The 18,404-nt window shown below is 43.4% G+C and overlaps 1 protein-coding gene across 1 annotated transcript; it reads left to right on the top strand.

Moving 5' to 3' along the window:
• Window positions 1–1,684: 1,684 nt before the first annotated feature.
• LOC308164189 (TBC1 domain family member 8B-like) lies at window positions 1,685–8,765 on the top strand (the record flags this gene model as incomplete). Its single annotated transcript, XM_080538333.1, has 12 exons — window positions 1,685–1,697; window positions 2,069–2,283; window positions 2,654–2,771; window positions 3,091–3,376; window positions 4,981–5,146; window positions 5,248–5,346; window positions 5,447–5,512; window positions 5,847–6,087; window positions 6,251–6,316; window positions 6,877–6,924; window positions 7,043–7,140; window positions 7,938–8,765. The coding sequence occupies 12 exons, from the start codon at window positions 1,685–1,687 to the stop codon at window positions 8,373–8,375; spliced, it is 1,854 nt and encodes a 617-aa protein (XP_080394459.1). The 3' UTR covers window positions 8,376–8,765.
• Window positions 8,766–18,404: the final 9,639 nt, after the last annotated feature.

Raw genomic sequence — 18,404 nt, 5'->3', positions numbered from 1 at the left:
GGGATGGGACAACATGAAGGGGCTCTGAGTCACCAAGCAGAGAAAATGGGTGTTTCTAGGATGGCCAACATCATAGACACTAGGCTAGGCTAGGCTAGGCTACGCTACTCCACATCAGATGCGTCGTTGTCAGAGAGGTGGTAGTTGCTTCCTTTAACCCTGATGTACTCCACCTGCCGCCCCTCGTCTGAGTCTGTGACGCCGCAGGAGCAGAGCTGGCTCTCGAACAGGCACTCTATCTCCTCCAGCCTCCGGCCTTTGGTCTCAGGCAGGCAGCCGTAGATGAAGAGGGTACCCAGCAGAGCCAGGCTCGAGTAGAGGAAGAACGCCCCTGCGGACGCAACAGGTGATCTGTCATCATTAAGCACCAGGGAAAAAACTACAAGCATCGACTCAGTCAGGGCTAGGTTTTCTCCTCACCGCCCACCACACTAGCTGAGCAGCAAAATGTCTAGTTATAACTTGGGAGGTCTTGCCCTTTCCTTTATACATTAGATACACATTGGAGAGCACTGCAGTGAAAGTGTCAGTTACAGTGAACATGAATTGTGTTCTGCTCCTACAGTACATTAACCTCACACCCCTGTAGGACTGTACTTATCCCTCCCAGGGAAACGGTACTGGGCAAAGCAGTGTGAAATGACATACAGTACGGCACATTAGCCTCATACATGGATACATGCAGACATAGGCATAGTGGGGCGGCTGTGGCGCAGGAGGTCGAGCTGGCGTCTAATGATCGCAAGGTTGGCTGGTTGGCGGTTCGAGCCCCGGCAGCCCACATGTCGAAGTGTCCTTGGGCAAGACACTGAACCCCAAAATTGCTCGCAGTGAGCGGACCAGCGCCTTGCATGGCAGCTTGCCGCCATTGGTGTGTGAATGGGTGTGTGAATGGGTGAATGAGAGGCCATTGTAAAGCGCTTTGGAGCAAAAAAGGCGCTATCTAAGTGCAGTCCATTTACCATTGATACCGATTCCATTATTGATTCTGCATATCGGGTCAATTCTTTATCGATTCCTGATACATTTTCTGTGTGTGGAAAAAAAGTACACAGGTTTTCAGTGTCAACACAGATGTATAATATCTGAACATGACATATAATGGAAAATAAATGTAATGTTCCTTTTCTTTAAAGCATATAACTTTGTAAACAAATATAAAACTGATAAACTCAACAATTCTTCTGCAGAAAAATGTGCATGTCTGCTTTCTCTGGGAGGATCTGTAGCAAGTCTGTCATTGTCTAAAATGGATGAAATGGGAGAATATTTGTACAGCATTCGTTATCAATTAGAGTTTCTTAGTCAAAGAAAGAAATCTGCCGAGCTAATATTAGCATAGGATATTTACCCTCAGTAACGGACATGTTGCTCGCTTGGGAAGCAGTGGCACTCGTGCCTGTCAAAAACATGTAATTCCTGTAATTTTAGCCCATGTTGCCTCGAAAGATGTAACATTGCTGCTGTTTCCACTCTTACTTGAAATTATAATTTTACAGATTTTACAATTAGCAATGTTCTTTGTGAAATTAAGCCATATTTTATGAATGAATTATTGTATATGGGTGAATTAAAATTGCTATATAGAATGAATTACAGTGGAAATGTGTGGGATTTTGAATATAAGTTGATATGGCTAGCCAATCAAGTCAGGTGGCTGAATGGCTGCCATGCTCACCCGGTCATGGCTGCAGGTGGTCAGTCTAGCAGAGTCGGACGGGTCGAGGAGGAATAGATAACCTCGGAGGCGTACGATTCCGATGCATCAAACAATTTGGAACCGGTTCTCCATTCCCATCCCTAGTTGTGTATGGATCTTTCACGGTTCTTTAAGTCTCTGAACGACAGCAGAACGGATTGTGTTTGTGAAAGCTGTTAAAGATGACACCATGAGGGAATTACAATCAGTTGTGGGATCTGAACAGGTTGTATTAGATGACTTTAGATTCAACTTTATTGTCATTGCAGAGTACAAGTACCAGACAACGAAATGCAGTGGCATGATTTTGGCATTATTGTGGCATAGTTTGGTATTTGAACGTGGTGTGTGCTGTTTGGCCTTCTGCAGGTGCAGTAAATGACATGGCCACTCACCCAGGCTACTACACAGAGCTGGTGGAGCAGTCCCTGGGCACCAGCACCCTGGCCACAGACGAGATAGAGAAAGACCTGCACCGTTCCCTCCCCGAGCACCCGGCCTTCCAGAGTGACACGGGCATCTCCGCCCTCCGGCGAGTCCTCACCGCTTACGCCTACAGGAACCCCAAAATCGGCTACTGCCAGGTACGAGGCTGGTCGTGACGTTAGAATTATAAGGTTCTATCTCCATTTTTGTCAAAATTGAGTTTTTTTACATAATCTGATCCATTAGGTGTTTATTAATGCCTGTTTGGTGTTATTTAAATTTTTTTGACATGTTTGAGTTAGTAATTCATAAAATACAAAGGTTCCATCTCACAATGGAATGTAAAAACGTTGACGCTCAATATCTCTGAACTACCCTAAACGGAGATAGAACCTTATAATTCTAAACTCACGTGGTGTTAAACCCCTTATATTAACCCCCCTCTGTCTATTAAAAAAAAAAAAAACTCCAAACATCCACACAAAAAAAGCCCATCCTTACCCGTCTCCTGACCTGTCTGTTGTGAAGGCCATGAACATCCTGACGTCGGTGCTGTTACTCTACGCCAAAGAGGAAGAGGCCTTCTGGCTGCTGGTGGCCGTGTGTGAGAGGATGTTGCCTGACTACTTCAACCACAGGATCATCGGTGAGGGGTCGTGTCACACACGTTTGATTTTAAACCTCCTACTGTTTAGTAGCGAACACTGTGGGGACCCAGTTTGCTAGAACAAATAGTGTTGAGCAGAGCAAAAAAAGACCTTACTGTTTCTTATTGTGTACTGTTTCTTATTGTGTCTATTACAAAGTAAAGACGACCGACATTCCTCCAATTTGAAAATGTTTTACACACACACACACACACACACACGTGTCAGTGTGTTGACTGCAATTATGTTCCGACTGCCATTTGGGCCTTGTGTTGCTGGGAATGGCTGAGTGATAACCTGTGTCTTGTGTTTCCTCAGGTGCGCTGGTGGACCAGGCCGTGTTTGAGGAGCTGATCCGAGCGCAGCTCTCGCAGCTGACGGAACACATGACAGACCTGACCTTCTTCTCGTCTGTCTCTCTGTCCTGGTTCCTCACTCTGTTCATCAGCGTCTTGCCCATCGAGAGCGCCGTTAACGTGGTGGACAGTTTCTTCTACGACGGCATCAAGGCCATCTTGCAGCTGGGGCTGGCGGTGCTGGACTATAACATCCAGGGCCTGATTAGCAGCCACGACGATGCCGAGGCAGTCACCATCCTCAACAGGTCAGTGTCAACAAGAGACCAGGTTCTGACGCCTAAATGACACATCCGCCCTTACCTCAGCGGCGTGTAGGGGTGTAACGGATCACCTGACTCACGGATCGGATCGTGTCGCGGTTTCTGAGTCACAGATTGGATCCTTTTTGTTTCTAAAACCTGCTTTTTCCTTGAATTCTGTAAAAACACCACTTTTATTGTGTGAAACAAAAAACATTCAAAAAACATTCAAGATGTCAAAACTGGTCAAATATACATAACATATTCTACTGCATACTACATATACTACATATTCTCTGAAATACACATTCATCTTAAATTATAGTGCAGTAGGAGAGAGTGAATCACTGGGCTCTTTAAAGCAGACGAATAAACATGTTTTATGCCACTTTTAACTAAATAATAAAGTGAAACCTTCCCTTAAACATGGTATGACAAAAAATGGCTACATTATCAGAAGTTGTCGAGCTACCTTTTTCGTGCCTCCCGTCAACACACCAGGGTGATGTTGTGTCAAATGTGTGGCCATGCTTGACGTATTGCCTCTCTCATACGACTTTCTCGTTGCACAATTCCTACACACCGTAACTTTTTTATCGACCACCCTTCTTCCATCATTGTTATAATTGACAGAGAAGCCAAAGTGCTCCCATACATGGGATTTTAAATGACGAGGGAGGCCTTTCGAGTTCTTCTCCGCCGCCAACATTACTAGCACTCGCCATGATACACTTGTTGCTGTGGATTCCCATCTTCACGTGTAGTGAGTAAACAACAGATTTTTTTTTTTTTTTTTTTGCATTATCAACCTATCATTGTGCTTTACAGTAAAACAAAGCATGCAACTGTCGCGTCTATCTTTTCATGGCAACTCTACATTGTGATTTACAAGAGAGATTAACTAATACTAATACTAACTAAACTAATATTATTACTTGGTTACATTTTGCAATTGAACCGCGGTACACATGCCTGCTGAACCTTGGGGGGGGGGGGCGCGATCCGTATGGATCAAGGATCAGCTGTGATCCGTTACACCCCTAGCGGCGTGTGTGCGTGGCGGAACTTTTACGGGCGCCATTGAGGTAAGGTAAGGTAGACGCAGCATGTGTCATTTAGCCCTGAGGGGATCAACTAAAGTCGCCGATTACAAATCACTCTTTATGGTTTCGGAAGCGAGATTCAAATAATCTCCTTCAGTTCCTTCTTTTAGGTGGTGTTCTCACTAGAACATTTTCTTCACTTGGAATCAGAGTTTAGGATCAAATTCGCTTTGCTCTGCGTCATTTGGAGCGGTGAGAACGCGCATTCGAAGTCGCTCCCGGAGCAAACAACCAACGCTTGCTCCGCTTGAAAAGGGTGGTTTTGCTCAGATTAGAAACGACGCACCCAGGCTGTCCATAGGAAAACAACAGCGCATGCGTGTTGATCTGGATAAGAGCGGGACGAATGGGCAATTTAAAAAATTTCGGACCAATCAACTACCACGTCTGTTGCTTCGATTGCGTATGCTACTTCATTTACATAAAGGGCTGTGAGAACGCAAATCAGATAAATAATTTATGCAACAATGTTGCAAACTCATCCACTTGCTCCCGGTCCTGATTCAGACTTTCATGTGAGAACCTTATTGTTTTCCCTGACTGGTTTTTTGACAGTGTGACCAACAAGGACAGTCCCCTCCCTCCCACGGTGCAGCAAGCGTCAGTGAGCAGCAGTGACAGGACGTCCCACCCCAAGGTGGACATCAGTGATCTCATCAGAGAGGCCTATGAGGTATGTTCCACCTAGGCTACCCATGAACCTCCTCTGGCGCTCATGGTGCTATGTTCAATGAGAGGCATGCAGTAGTTTTATCTTGTGTCATTTTATTCCAGAAATACGGAGATATACGGTCAGAGGAAGTCGAGAGCATGCGGAAAAGAAACAAACTTTACGTCATCCAAACCTTGGAGGACACTACCAAGCAAAATGTTGTGAGTGTCACATTCCGTGAAAGTGAAAATTCAGTAAAAAAAATTTCATTGCTTATTAATTATTATTGTATTTAGGATTAATGGAGACACTTTTTTCCAGCTTCGGGTGTCACAAGAAGTCAAGTTCAGTGCTTCCCAGCTCGACGGCCTTTACGCATTGTTCAAGGTGGGTGAAAACCGCTCAGTCCCTCTTTGAAGACATAATAAAACACCTCAGCTTTAATGTCCCCCCTTATGTGGACACATAACACTGACTGGCATGGAGATGGAAATGTGTTGAAAATAGACGATGCTCTATTAACCAATCACTGACTGAGATTGAAACTGTAAAAGTTCCTCTTCCAGAGTGAAAGCTTCTGAGGATCTGACACCGATCGAATGAAGAACACCAAGATGTTTCCAGTTACCTAACATTTATTACCGTATAGCATAGGAAAATATATTCACATTGTTAACTGTCTGGGGGGATGGGAATTTCTTCAATTCTCCTCTGTTTCCAGAGGCAACATTTCCTCAGCTGCTATTGGACCATGAACAGTCCAGCCCTGCTGCACCACGACCCCAGCCTGGCCTATCTGGACCAGTACCAGCTGGGCTTCCAGCAGTACAGCCTGCTGTTCTCCCTCCTGGAGCCCTGGTCCCTCTGCAGCAACAAGGACGCCCTCTCCCTCTGGGCCTTCCGTTTGATCGATGAGAACCAGGACGGCCTTGTCAACTTCAAGGAGTTCTGTTGTGCTCTGGGTAAGGTCACCTGAACGCCTGTTCTAACAAACCCCTCTCCCCTTGTCTGACCCTTACCCCCCCACCTCTGTGGTAAACTAGGTGTCACTAATCTAATCCTGGATCACCCTCAGGCAACCTTTCTCTCTATTTTCCCCCACTCATTGTGTTTTTCTTCCCATAGACATTGTGTACAGTGGCAGTTTCACAGATAAGCTGAAATTCCTGTTTAAGCTTCATCTTCCACCAGGTGAGTCAATTAGATGAGTTACTTCTCCGTCAACCTTGTTTACGTGTCATTCCTGGTCTATGATGCCTTGTAATCTGTGTTGACGCTTTGGTAAATATTTCCTTGGAAAAAGCTAATTTACTTCACCCTCTCAAGACTTTCCGCTAAACTAACTTCTAATCTCCACTATACAGTATATTTCATCCTGCCCTTCTATATTTTCTCTCAGAACAGTTGGCTTTGGTCTGTGTTAGCTGTCTGTCCTATAATACTGCATGCTCTCACTGAGGATTGCTTCTAGCGTTCACAGGTAGTCCTTCCCACTCAAAGGGCCAAAGACTTCCCCACTTTATTCCAATGACAGAAGACTTCTCCCACTTCAGTCGACTGACTGGTCAGCTTGCTCTGCTGTATTCCTTCTCCTCTCTTAACAATTTCACATTTTGGGCCTAACTCCTTTCATTGTGCTTGTTTTGATCTTTTTTTAACAACATCTTATCATTTGTCTGCATTTTGAACGATATGAAGTCGTATGGTTACTTTGAGGCAATTTAAAAGCAAAAAAAAATCTTCCTTTGCAGTGTCCGATCTACCAGAGGACGGTGTGATAAGAAAAAGCCCTGAAAGAGGTGACGCTTTCTCCAAAGTCTTCTCTTTGACTATGCTCTTTGAATTTCGCTTGAAACCAAATTCCCTTACACGTTGTACACACGCCATACTCGTGTCTGAACAGAACATTTTCCATAGGCAGAGGAAAAGTGGACCTGCAGGCCTACCTGAAGCAATGGCAAGACGAGATACTGAAGAAAGAGGAGAGCATCAAGGATTTACCCAGAATTAACCAGGTAAACAAAACCAGTGTCCAGGGTAGTATCTATTATAAAGGTACACTCATGATATAACTTATAGTATCACTGTCACCATTACTATTCTTCTATTGCTAATCATTGGAAGATCCATCTGTATGCTCCTTATGTTTTGCTTTAATTTAGATTTTTTTGTTTTAGTTTTGTCTGTTCTGTTATTTTGCTTGTCATGTCTTCTGTGGTTCATAGGTCCTGTTGTTACTGTAGTTTTTGTCTATTTTATTTCATTCTTATTTTTTATTTTTTTTAAACAATATTTTATTAGAAGAAAGTACACAGTACAGCACTTATGGGTATACAAATAAGGAATGAAGGTCCTTCTATTTTTTCTTTTTCCCTATGTATCCACCCACCCATCAACCAAACACATATTGCCAATAGAAAATTAATAATAAAATAAAATAAATAGATATATTATATACTGTACATATAATAATAAAATAATAATAATTTAAAAATAATAATCTTGGTTTTTTTGTTTTGTTGAATGTGTTGTCTAATTGTCTTGTTATTGTATTGTTGTTGCATAGGACCCCCTCGAAAACGGGGGCTATTCCTAATAAAGCGATTTCTTATACGTAATCAGTCAGATGCAGGCTTATCTCTTGAACTGATCAGCCTCTCAATACGAGATAATGAATTATACTCTATCAGATTTAATTCACTTGCCATGTATTGATTTTTAATCCAAATATGCCGTGATTTTACATTCTGACTGCACAAACACATCATCTTCCAAATCTTACCATCCACCCGTCTCCCAATTGTGTCCTCAGGCTCAGTTCATCCAGTTCTCCAAGACTCTCTACAACTTGTTCCACGGTGACCCTGAGGAGGAGTCTCAGTACCGTGCGGTGGTCCGTGTGACCAGTCTCCTCCTGAGGATGGAGGAAGTAGGGCGGAGGCTCCAGGAGGCGGAGCCCAGCAGCCCTCAGGAGCTCACCAGCCCTGCACAGACTGCTTCAGAGGGGCTTCTGGCTGATGGGAACGCCTCTACCACCCCAGAGAATAGGTCAGACACCCCCGGCACCACCAGCACCCTGGAGGCAAGGTCTAAGTCACAGGAGGTGGAGTGGTCCTTCTCGTTTGAGCAGATCCTGGCGTCCCTGCTCAACGAGCCGGTCCTCGTGCGCTTCTTTGAGAAGCCTGTAGACATTCAGTCACGTCTGGACCATGCCAAGGGTGCCCAAGTGAAAGCCAAGGCAAACAAGTGAAGGATACACTGTAGGTCTAACCCTCTTTATCAAAGCCATTGATGTTCACTCTCTCCATCCTCTCTTGTGTTCTTTCACCTAGCCAGGTAAACAAGAACAGACTGTCAATCCCATTCACTGTCACCAACTGCAGAAATACACTTCTGGGAAGAAAAAAAAAATCGTTCACACAAGTAAAGCGGATAAATATGTTGTGTTCTGTAGGTTCATTCTAGCCTGGCTCCATATCTAGGGTGTCCTGTCTAAGTAACAGGACAATGAAGCATTTTGTCTTCTTTTGGCTCTCTACTCCAAAACTTTGGATTTGAAGATAGTTGACTTAATTAATTGGTTTAATTAATGGGAGAATTGGCTTGACTGGTATTTCTGGTAAGTCAGGTGTGTTCATCACATGATTTGTGCAAGCATAAGAGAGCTGTCAATGTCTAGTATTGATTCTAGGCTTTTCGTGACGTTAGAATTATAAGGTTCTATCTCAATTTTTGTCAAAATTTTGTTTTTTACATAATCTGATCGATTAGGTGTTTATTAATGTGGTGTTATTTTTTAAATGTTGAAATGTTTTTGGTTAGTAATTAATAAAATACAAAGGTTCCATCTCACAAAACAAAATGGAATATAAAAACTTTGACGCTCAATATCTCTGAACTACCCTAAACGGAGATAGAACCTTATAATTCTAAGCTCACGTATTGGTGTTTGTGAACATGAGGACCAAAGCGGGGTCAATGAAAGTCTAGGAAGCCTTTTAAAAAGTACCTAAAAAGCTTGCAGAGGTCTGGGAAAAGGTCTTGTGGACAGATACTACCATGTACCAGAGTGATTGCAAGTGGAAAGATTGGGGGGGAAGGATCTGCCTGATTTACAGCATACCACCTCATCTTTGAAACATGGTAGAGGGGGTGTTAATGTTAGGGCATGCATAGCTGCCACTACAACTGGCTAACTTGTCTTCATTTATGATGTAACTGCTGATGGCAGAATATATTCAGAAGTGTACAGAAACATCTTGTCTGCTCAAGCACAAGCAAATGCCTCCAAATTCATTGGATTGGGCGTCATCATACAGTAAGACAATGACCCCATACATACTGCCATGGCAACGAGAGTTTTTCAGGGCCAAAAAGTGTAAACAACTCAAGATCACCAGAGAAGATGCAGTTATTGCATGCAAAGGATTTTCAACCAAATACTAAACTTGAGTGCTTGATTTGGACATTTCATCAATACAGTATATTTATTTTTGTAAACGTTCTTTTTTGGTGGGGCAGTTCCACTAAGATTTGTTTCTGTTTTTATTGGATTGAGACAGAGAAAGACAGGAAGTAAGGAGGAGAGGGTATGTCAGCAGGCCAAATTCTAACCCATGCGGACATTGGCATATGTGTGCATTGTCGGCAGTGGTGCTAGACCTCTGGACCACCCCAGGCTGTGACATTTGATCATCTGTCCCATCACTTTTAGGTCCCCTGAAATAGGGGAACTATACATAAACGGTATTGTCATTCTGAATGGTGAAACAAATATGTACACTATGATTAAAGAAAAGCTGAGAATCTTTACTTTGACTTTAACCTCAGTCAATCCAAACGTTTGGAGTGGACAGCCAAGAGAAGAAAAATACTTCATTGTCCCATTACTTACGCCGGCCACTGTATATGAGTTATAGCCAACTCCTCTGTTGTCATACCAACGATAGTCATAGGAGTTGGCTAAAGCAGTCTACACACCAGGAGCCAGGCGAGGTTCTTAGACCCAGGTCTCAGACCTGTCCTTTGCACACCAGCGAACCTGATCAAGCGTTTTGCTTTTGATGAGTGATTTTTCTCATGCAGCCTTAAATCTCTCAGCTAATCTCTCAGAAACACCAGCTTTTTTCACTTTAGGACGACTGGCAATGTGGCAAGACATATGAAGGGAGCAGCAACACATTCCAGGGGAGTCACTTGAAGCCATAACACGGAGATCATTTTGAAACAGGAACATGTAAATTCCATGTATTGTATATGAGAGCTTTACTGTTCCTTGTCTGTAATTATGTAAGTATTCAAGAATAAAGAGATTAAAGATGTGTCCTATAGAGGCATCTTTGTTATTGTATGTTCAGGTTAACTTTATGATGAAGGGTTAAGGCCAAATCTCTGGTGATTTATTTCTGAATGGGGCTTATGAAAATACAATAGGAACTTACTTGCTAAATGCCCAAAACACAGTTGACTGTCACCATTCTACTTTTCTGTTAGTACATTTCTTGAATGTTTGCCTTCGCTTGAATTCTCAAATGCAATTGTCTTGTTTGAGAGTATTGTGTGTGAGAGAGTAAGAGCATTGTCATTGCCAAGTCATGTCACTTTCAGGGCACAAAAAAAAAATGAAAACAAACGTGAGCCACTCACAGTAGCCACTGCTTTCAAAGGAAGACATAGTAATGCAATATTTCAATTATTTTATCATTCTTTTTTACAGTCTTAAAAGGAAAGTAGGTGTGTGTGATAGACTTTAAACATGCCTGATGGTCGCTCTCTTTTGTTTGATATTGCATCATTTGCTTAAGTTGCAAAGTTGAAGGGATTAAATAGGTTTAAGGGATTTTAGTAAATAAAACATGTTATATTCATCATAATCATCATATCTTATCAAATGAAAATCTTGATATATTTGATTATTGTATAGATTTATGAGACTGCAGATGAAAACTATTTGACAGAGTATAACATCTAGTGGATACCCTGTTACACATTCCTTTCTATGTTTTTATTTTTATTTTTATTCTTTTTTAATCTTTTTAAAATGCTAATGCATGACAGTGCATGGGAATGAACAAATGACGACAACACATCATTCCAAATGCAAAACATTAGCTGGTTCTGAATGTCCTACTTTGTTTCTTAGATGTAGTGGACTGTAAAACTGGGAATTTTAGTCAGCATTTTTTTTTTTTTGAAACCCTGCTACAACCTCCTCTGTGTAGTAAGGATATTTCTACTTTAAATACAGTGATAAATGTTTATTTTCCAAATGATTGTGTCAAGACAATGAGAGCTGGATGAGCATTTCTTTTATATGGTCTGTACTTTCGTTGTTTGGTACCTGTACTGTAGCAATGACAATAAAGACCATTCATTCATTCATTCATTGAGTGTTCTTCCTCAGTGCCATCTGTGAGTAAAATCAACCTTGCAGTTGTAGTATAGTGAATAAACCCCACCTCTCACTCTTGATTAAATACTTGGCTAAGTAAATAAATACCTCTTAAATATCTTGTTATAATAGCTGCTAAGATTTTAGAAATATTTGCTTGACAGCACAATAACGTAAACAATATATAAATACTTTGCCGTTCTGTTGTCAGTAAAATCGATATCATAGGATGATGCTTAAGTGTTGGTAGTTAATTCTGTAGATAATTGCAGCACTGGTCGTCCTTGAGTATACATTTGGAAGGAGTTGGAATTCACCTGTAAACAAGTCCGCCCTTTCCATAATTTTTAGGCATGCTCATGTTACAGCAGCAACTTAAAACAATTATAGCAGAGTGCATCGTCTTAACAAAAGTGGTAGTGTCAAAATCAGCTAAAGCAGGTGTTGGGTGATTGTTGTCTACCGAAACCCTCAGATGTTCACTCGAGGGGACCATTCATGCAAGAAACATGGCCTATAGGCCTTATTAGTAAGGCAATAGACATGTGGAGTCAGGTGGCTATGGAATAGCTGCAACCCCATAGGATAATGGTATATATTATCAGTGAAATATTGCTGTATTAGACATTACTTTTACCATAAAAGAGAGAAAAACATCACGCTTTTTAATTTCATAGCACAAATGTATTTATGCCAATCCAAGTAAAATTTAAATTTGTTCAATGTAATAATGTAATGGTCCCCATTTCAATAACCACAGCAAATGTAAATGCTTTCATTTGGTATGGTATGATGACTACAATACAATGTATGTGCTGCCTGGTTTATGTATTGTTGTTTTTCTGGAGGGGTGCGTTGGAATACTGTTTTCCAAGATTGGTTTGATCTGCCTGTGCCTACCACAAGTGACACTTTATGTGAATGTCAGAGAAATAAAAATGTTACCATGAAATCAAATAATCTAAACCTGTGTGGTGGGTTAACATAATTCATCCCCGGAACTATGGGTTGGGATTATTGTTTCCGCACGGAGGGTTAAGTGGGTGGTACTCGAGTTGTTACATCAGTGATATAGTTACTGCTTGAAGCATGTGGTCGCAGCTTGTTCATGTTTGTTAATAAACGTTTAGCTGTGACATTTGATACGCCGCCTCCGACTCCCGTCTCTCGGCACTACACTGGTGACATCGACGTCAGTCCCGTTGAAGTATCCGAGACTGAACCGAACATGGCAAATAACGCCGTTATTCTCAAATTGCCGGAGTTTTGGGAGACGTCCGCGGCAGCATGGTTCGCACAGACGGAGGCGCAGTTCGCCCTGCGTGGGATTACAGATGACGCCACACGCTACTACCATGTCGTCTCGGCGCTGGGGAGCTCCACTGCAGCCAGAACGGTGGGCTTCATTACAGTTCCCCCTGCCCTGAATAAATATACAGCGTTTAAGGCTCTCCTCCTCAAGACCTTCGAACTATCACGGTCAGAACGAGCCCGACGTCTGTTCGCAATTCAGGGGCTGGGAGACAGCAAGCCTTCCCAGCACATGGACATGATGCTGAACCTACTAGGTACGGAGGAACCTAATTTTCTATTTATGGAACTGTTTCTTCGGCACATGCCTGCACATGTACAGACAGCGCTCGCTGTCTATATCTTGGCGTCATTTCATATGTTATGTTACTTATTTGAATGAGGTTTAGTTGAGTGAGTGGAGCAGTCTGTCAGTTGCTTCTGCAGTCGAGAGCGTGGCTGTGATTGTCTTATTCGACTGTTTCCTCGCGATAGCCATACATGTAGGCTGCGTTCGTAAATTTGCTCTGAGAGCGCCGGAGCGCACACTCGGTTAAACGTGATAAAGCGACCATGTAATTTGATTGGACAAGAGGCATTCCATGAGTGCTGATCAGATTTCAAGAGCAACTTTACGAACGCACCAATACATGTAGAAACCAGCCAATGAAATGTTTCACGTTGCTGTTTAGGTACATGCGTGCGATATCCCTCTGCTAAACCACATATTTTGAGGTAAACGCGATTTAAAGTTACAGTTAAGAAAATAATGGTTGAATCATTGTTATTTTACAATAAATGTGTACTAACTATATCAGACTTGGAGACAAATACCTATAGTTCGCAGTTGTATGCCGTCGTAGTGAGCTAACGTTAGATAGCTAGCTAGCTGAATCTGGACTAGTGGTACTTGCTAGTTGCTTTACCACTAACAATAGCTGGTTGCTGGCTGTCGTTTTGGTTAGCTTGCTGCTAGCTTAGCTTCCTATACAATTTCACGTTTGAGTTTTGTTATGAAATTGAAACTTTATCAGTAAGTATCGCCAATATGGACGGACTGTGAGATTCATACAGTAGCCTAGCTACAAACTACCTCACATTGCTGCGGAGACGAAGTTGTCAATAAATTAGGCCCAGGCTTTATAGCTGGTTGTTACGTAGGGTTGCCAACTTTCAGTCAGAGAATTAAGGGACACCCCTCGCAGTAGGGGCCCCGCTCCTCGGGACCACGACCACCACGGGCCCAAGGGCGGGGTGGGGGCGCCAGTGCTAGTAAATCATAAGTTAAACATCGTTTCAATAAAGCCTTAAAGGCTGCCAAGTTTCACCAAAAGTTTGGAGTGAGATTTTTTGGCGGTGGAGCGACCCAAAACTGTGCACGTGTGCCCCTCTGTGCCCCTCAAAACCCCCAAACTGTGCCCCTCTCTCCCACACAATTATTTGTGCTAGTGTCCTGCAATTTTACATGTTGTTCATAATAAACCAGCACAAGAAATACAAATAATTGTAACATTTGATAAAACAAGACAAATTCAGACAATACATCATATTTATGTAAGTCTTAATAAACAAATACAGTAGCCTACAGAGTCTAAAAGAAAATTGGGCCCCATCAACAAGGCCCCTTGGTCAGCATTTTTTTTGGAGGGACCCCCAATTGTTGTATTTGTATTGTACATTGTATTTAATAATAATACTAATAACAATGTTATATTATGTTACAGTAGAGAAACAAAAAACAGTTACCAAAACTGTAAAGTTGCAACGTAGGCCTATCATCTCACCCAAATTAAGTGAATATTAAGTGAATTTTAGAAACGGTATGCCATAGTGTCTTTGAGATAAAGGATACAATCCGTTTTCACACTCGTGTTGAATAACAGAAGATTAATGGAGCGGGGAAAACATGAGTGTGAGGACGGAGGATGATGAGCAAAGTCCCATCATGGATATTTCACTGCCAATCTCTCCTCCATCACCCCGAAAAAGAGAACAGAGGATGAAACAACTTGCGATTTGAAAGTACCAGGCTACCAGATACGTACATGCACATATTTTGCAACCAGGGTTGCCAGACGGAATTGACAATTTCCAGCCCAACCAGTCTAAAAGCTGCCGAATCCACCCGTCCAGTGTGACCATAAGTAGTCCAATCTGGCAACCCTGCTTGCTACGTTCTGACTTACGTGCAGCTCGAGTGAACACAGGTTCTTCCAGCAGCGCGCGCCTCCCGCTTCGATTGCAGACTCAATCTAACGCACGTGCTGAAAGATGCCACGAAACTCGTGTCCGGTAGCTTTATTTAAAGGAATTTCTAAAATAAAAGACTTGGCAGCTCTGTATGATATATTGGAGGAATCACGCAATGCGGGTGGATTGAAAATACGGAACAAACAGCGTTCCGTATTGGTTCAAAACGGGACGCATCTTTTAACTGTCAGATACGGAACGATTCCGTATTTTAAGGGACGGGTGGCAACCCTATTGTTACGTTATAACAAAAACCAAAAAGTTGGATAAGCTACTAATGTTGACATGTGTTGTTGTTTTGTTTGTTTTTCCTTGTGTAAAGTGGAACTGCAACATGGAAGCCCCAGACCATCCAGAACCTATGGACTCTTTTCAGATCGCCATGGACTTCGCAGCCCTTCGCAGGTGGTCTCCAGAGGGCCCTGAAGAAGAGTCTGTCCATCTGCCCTTCCCTGGAGGACTTCTCCTTCACCAGCTGGAACCCCGATCAGACCATGAACCAGCTGCTGGAGAATATGAAGCAGGGGGAGCACGTGTTTGACGTGAACGCCGAGGCGGAGTCGGATGAGGAAGAGGGCGGCGGCGGGGGCCAGGACTTCGGGGACGACTTTGACGCCGATTACGAGGAGGGGGGCCCAGGGGACTGTGGGGAGGGCTCCAAGGAAGGACGGGATATGATTCCCATCGGAGAGGGGGACATCGCCATTTTCGCCACCATGTGCCCGCAGCTGTCCTCCCAGCCCAGGGAGTACTCCTACTTCAGCCCCAAGCCCATGGCCACGTGGGCCGGCCCCGGCTACTGGCAGATTAAGCATAAACAGGACCACGCGCCTGACAAGGAGACTCGCAAGAGGAAGCCCAAGAAGGTGTTTGAGATCGACTTCAACGACGACGTCAACTTTGAGACCCACTTTCACTGTACCAGAGCTGCTACCACTAACACCAAGTCAGCCCTCAACACCGGCAACAAGAAGACCACTCTACCTGCAGACTTCAAGTTCCTCCCGGAGACCCTGTCCCAACACAGCCTCAAGCCCTCCAGTGTGCAGCTGTGTAAAGACGAAAAGTGTCTGTCCGGGGAGCTGGGGGAAGGCATCGGAGACTACGACTACAACAACGCCAACGACACGGCCAACTTCTGCCCAGGCCTGCAGGGCGGGGACAGTGACAATGACGGTGAGGGGCTGGGCGGTCCAGATGATGTGGAGTCGTCTGCAGACGGTGCGCCCGCCTCCTCCCAGGGCCGCTCCTGCTACTGAGAGGGGATGAGGATATGAGTGATATTTGGAGATCTTTCTTGGTCAGGTGGCCGGAAATGATATATTGATGACTCAGAGAGAGGTTGAATTGTAATCATTGTATTAGGCAGATCTGGGTTGCATTCTCTTGTACAGATGTTTCCAAGGCAGCATGCTCTTTTAAGTCCAAGCTTCAAGCATGGCTATGACATAAGGGATGCCAAGCTTGGCTACGGCTGGGCATGGCAGTGAAACTGGCCAGACTGGTAACAGGGACATGGAGAGGCAGCGCTTCATTGACAATCCACAAGCTCTCCTTAGTCCTAAAGAGCCCCCAGCCACCAGAGAGAGAGTTGTCCAGGGTTGTGAGTAGTGTGGCCTCCCTGCTGAGACTCTGCACAGTGCAGTGTCTGGACCTGACTGGGTGCTGCCTCCCTGGTCACTTGTCTTCTGAGACAGAGAAGCTGTTGCTTGTAGTCGTATACGAAGCACAAGCACAGTGACAGCGTCCAACTCAGCCTGCTGTGGACCTCCATACCACCGGGGGAGATGGAGAGCACCCTGCCTCTCCTGGACAAAGTGTCCCAACTCAGTGTTGACAGGAGGCTGCTACTGAGGTTCCTCCACTGCTGCTGCGATGCCTCGAACATCCAGCAGGGGGCAGCAGCAGCAACAGCGTTGCTCAGGGCTCTGCAGCACAGGCTGGACTTCTCCTGCTCCTCTTCAGTGGACCTGTCGCACGCGCAGGAGGAGAGGGAGGACGAGGCTCTGCGTCTGACGCAGAGGGGCTGTCGGACCTGGACCTCAGCCACTGCCGACTCACGGACGCCCTGCTAGAGCCGCTGCTCACACACCTGCACAAAGCACAAATCCTGGACCTGAGTCACAATGACATCACTGACGCTCTGACTGACAGAGTCCTCCACCTTTCAAATGAAGGAAGACTTTCTGCTGATCAGTGCCAACAGTCAACAAGTCAATTACCTGTTGGCTCAGGAGTCCCATGTCAGGAAAGGAGCATGACATAATAAAGTGCCCTCTGTTTGTCTTTGGAAAGTTTGTCTAAAAAGTACATTTTGGTCTGATCATGGCCTACTCTAGCAATTTAGGTTTTAGCAAAAGTACGGAATGTCACCTTTTGATTTTACGGTATTTTACCATCAAAGGAAAGGGTCACTATTTGGCTTGACATTTGTTTTATATGCATCTCCCATGTTGATGACTGACCCCAGATTTTTGAGTGCTTACCTTTTATTTAGCTGTATCTAGTGAAGTGTGATCGCTCAATTCAGAGATGGAATGGGAGTAAATGGGGCACTTAGCTTCTTATTCCATTAAGCACCAAAATGTCCTTTTAGAAATTCCTACAGTTATAGTACATAGTACATTCATAGCAGTTATAGTACAGTTATAGTACATAATATCATATTGTAATTTTTAGATTAGCTACTAAATCTCGACCGGCATTTTTTGAAAAGTTAAAAAGTTTTCAAGCAAACGTTGCAGCTCAAAGTGCTCCAATCATATAATCATAATTTAATTATTTTGTCATTTAAACGCAATGAATAATAAATACTTATGGAGGAAACGGTACATAGATGATAGAATTAGCAAAACTCCAAATATGAACTACATCAAATGGGAAAATCATCTGCCAAAAACAATTTCTGGATATTAAATAAATAAATCAGCAGCAAGATGCTCTCATAAAAGCCTCTTATACAGTAAATGTCTTAAACACGCATTTCCACCGTCAGTCACAGTAACTTATTGATAGTAAATAGTTAGGGTTAATAGTTTAGGTTACATTTAGCTATTTAATTGTGTCCAAACTTGTCCGGTATCACCGTTAGTCAATTTGAGATGACAAGAGAAATGAAAAGAGAAATGGAGGAAGAGCAGAGTAATAATTCACCTGTTGACCCGAAATCCGTTGGAGGAATGAGAATAATCTGACCCATCTGTTCTTCAAACAAAAACAACTTAGTTGCACAACACTGAACAACAACAACAACAACAGCCTGGCGCATCATTCGACTGATGCTTACGAGACGTTGCTAAGGGTAGTGTATGTATTAATAATGTAATGGTCCCCATTTCAATAACCACA

Source organism: Nansenia antarctica, assembly GCF_963989245.1.
Source record: "Nansenia antarctica genome assembly, chromosome: 8".
Taxonomy (NCBI): domain Eukaryota; kingdom Metazoa; phylum Chordata; class Actinopteri; order Argentiniformes; family Microstomatidae; genus Nansenia; species Nansenia antarctica.
This window is presented reverse-complemented; position numbering and strand designations above follow the sequence as displayed.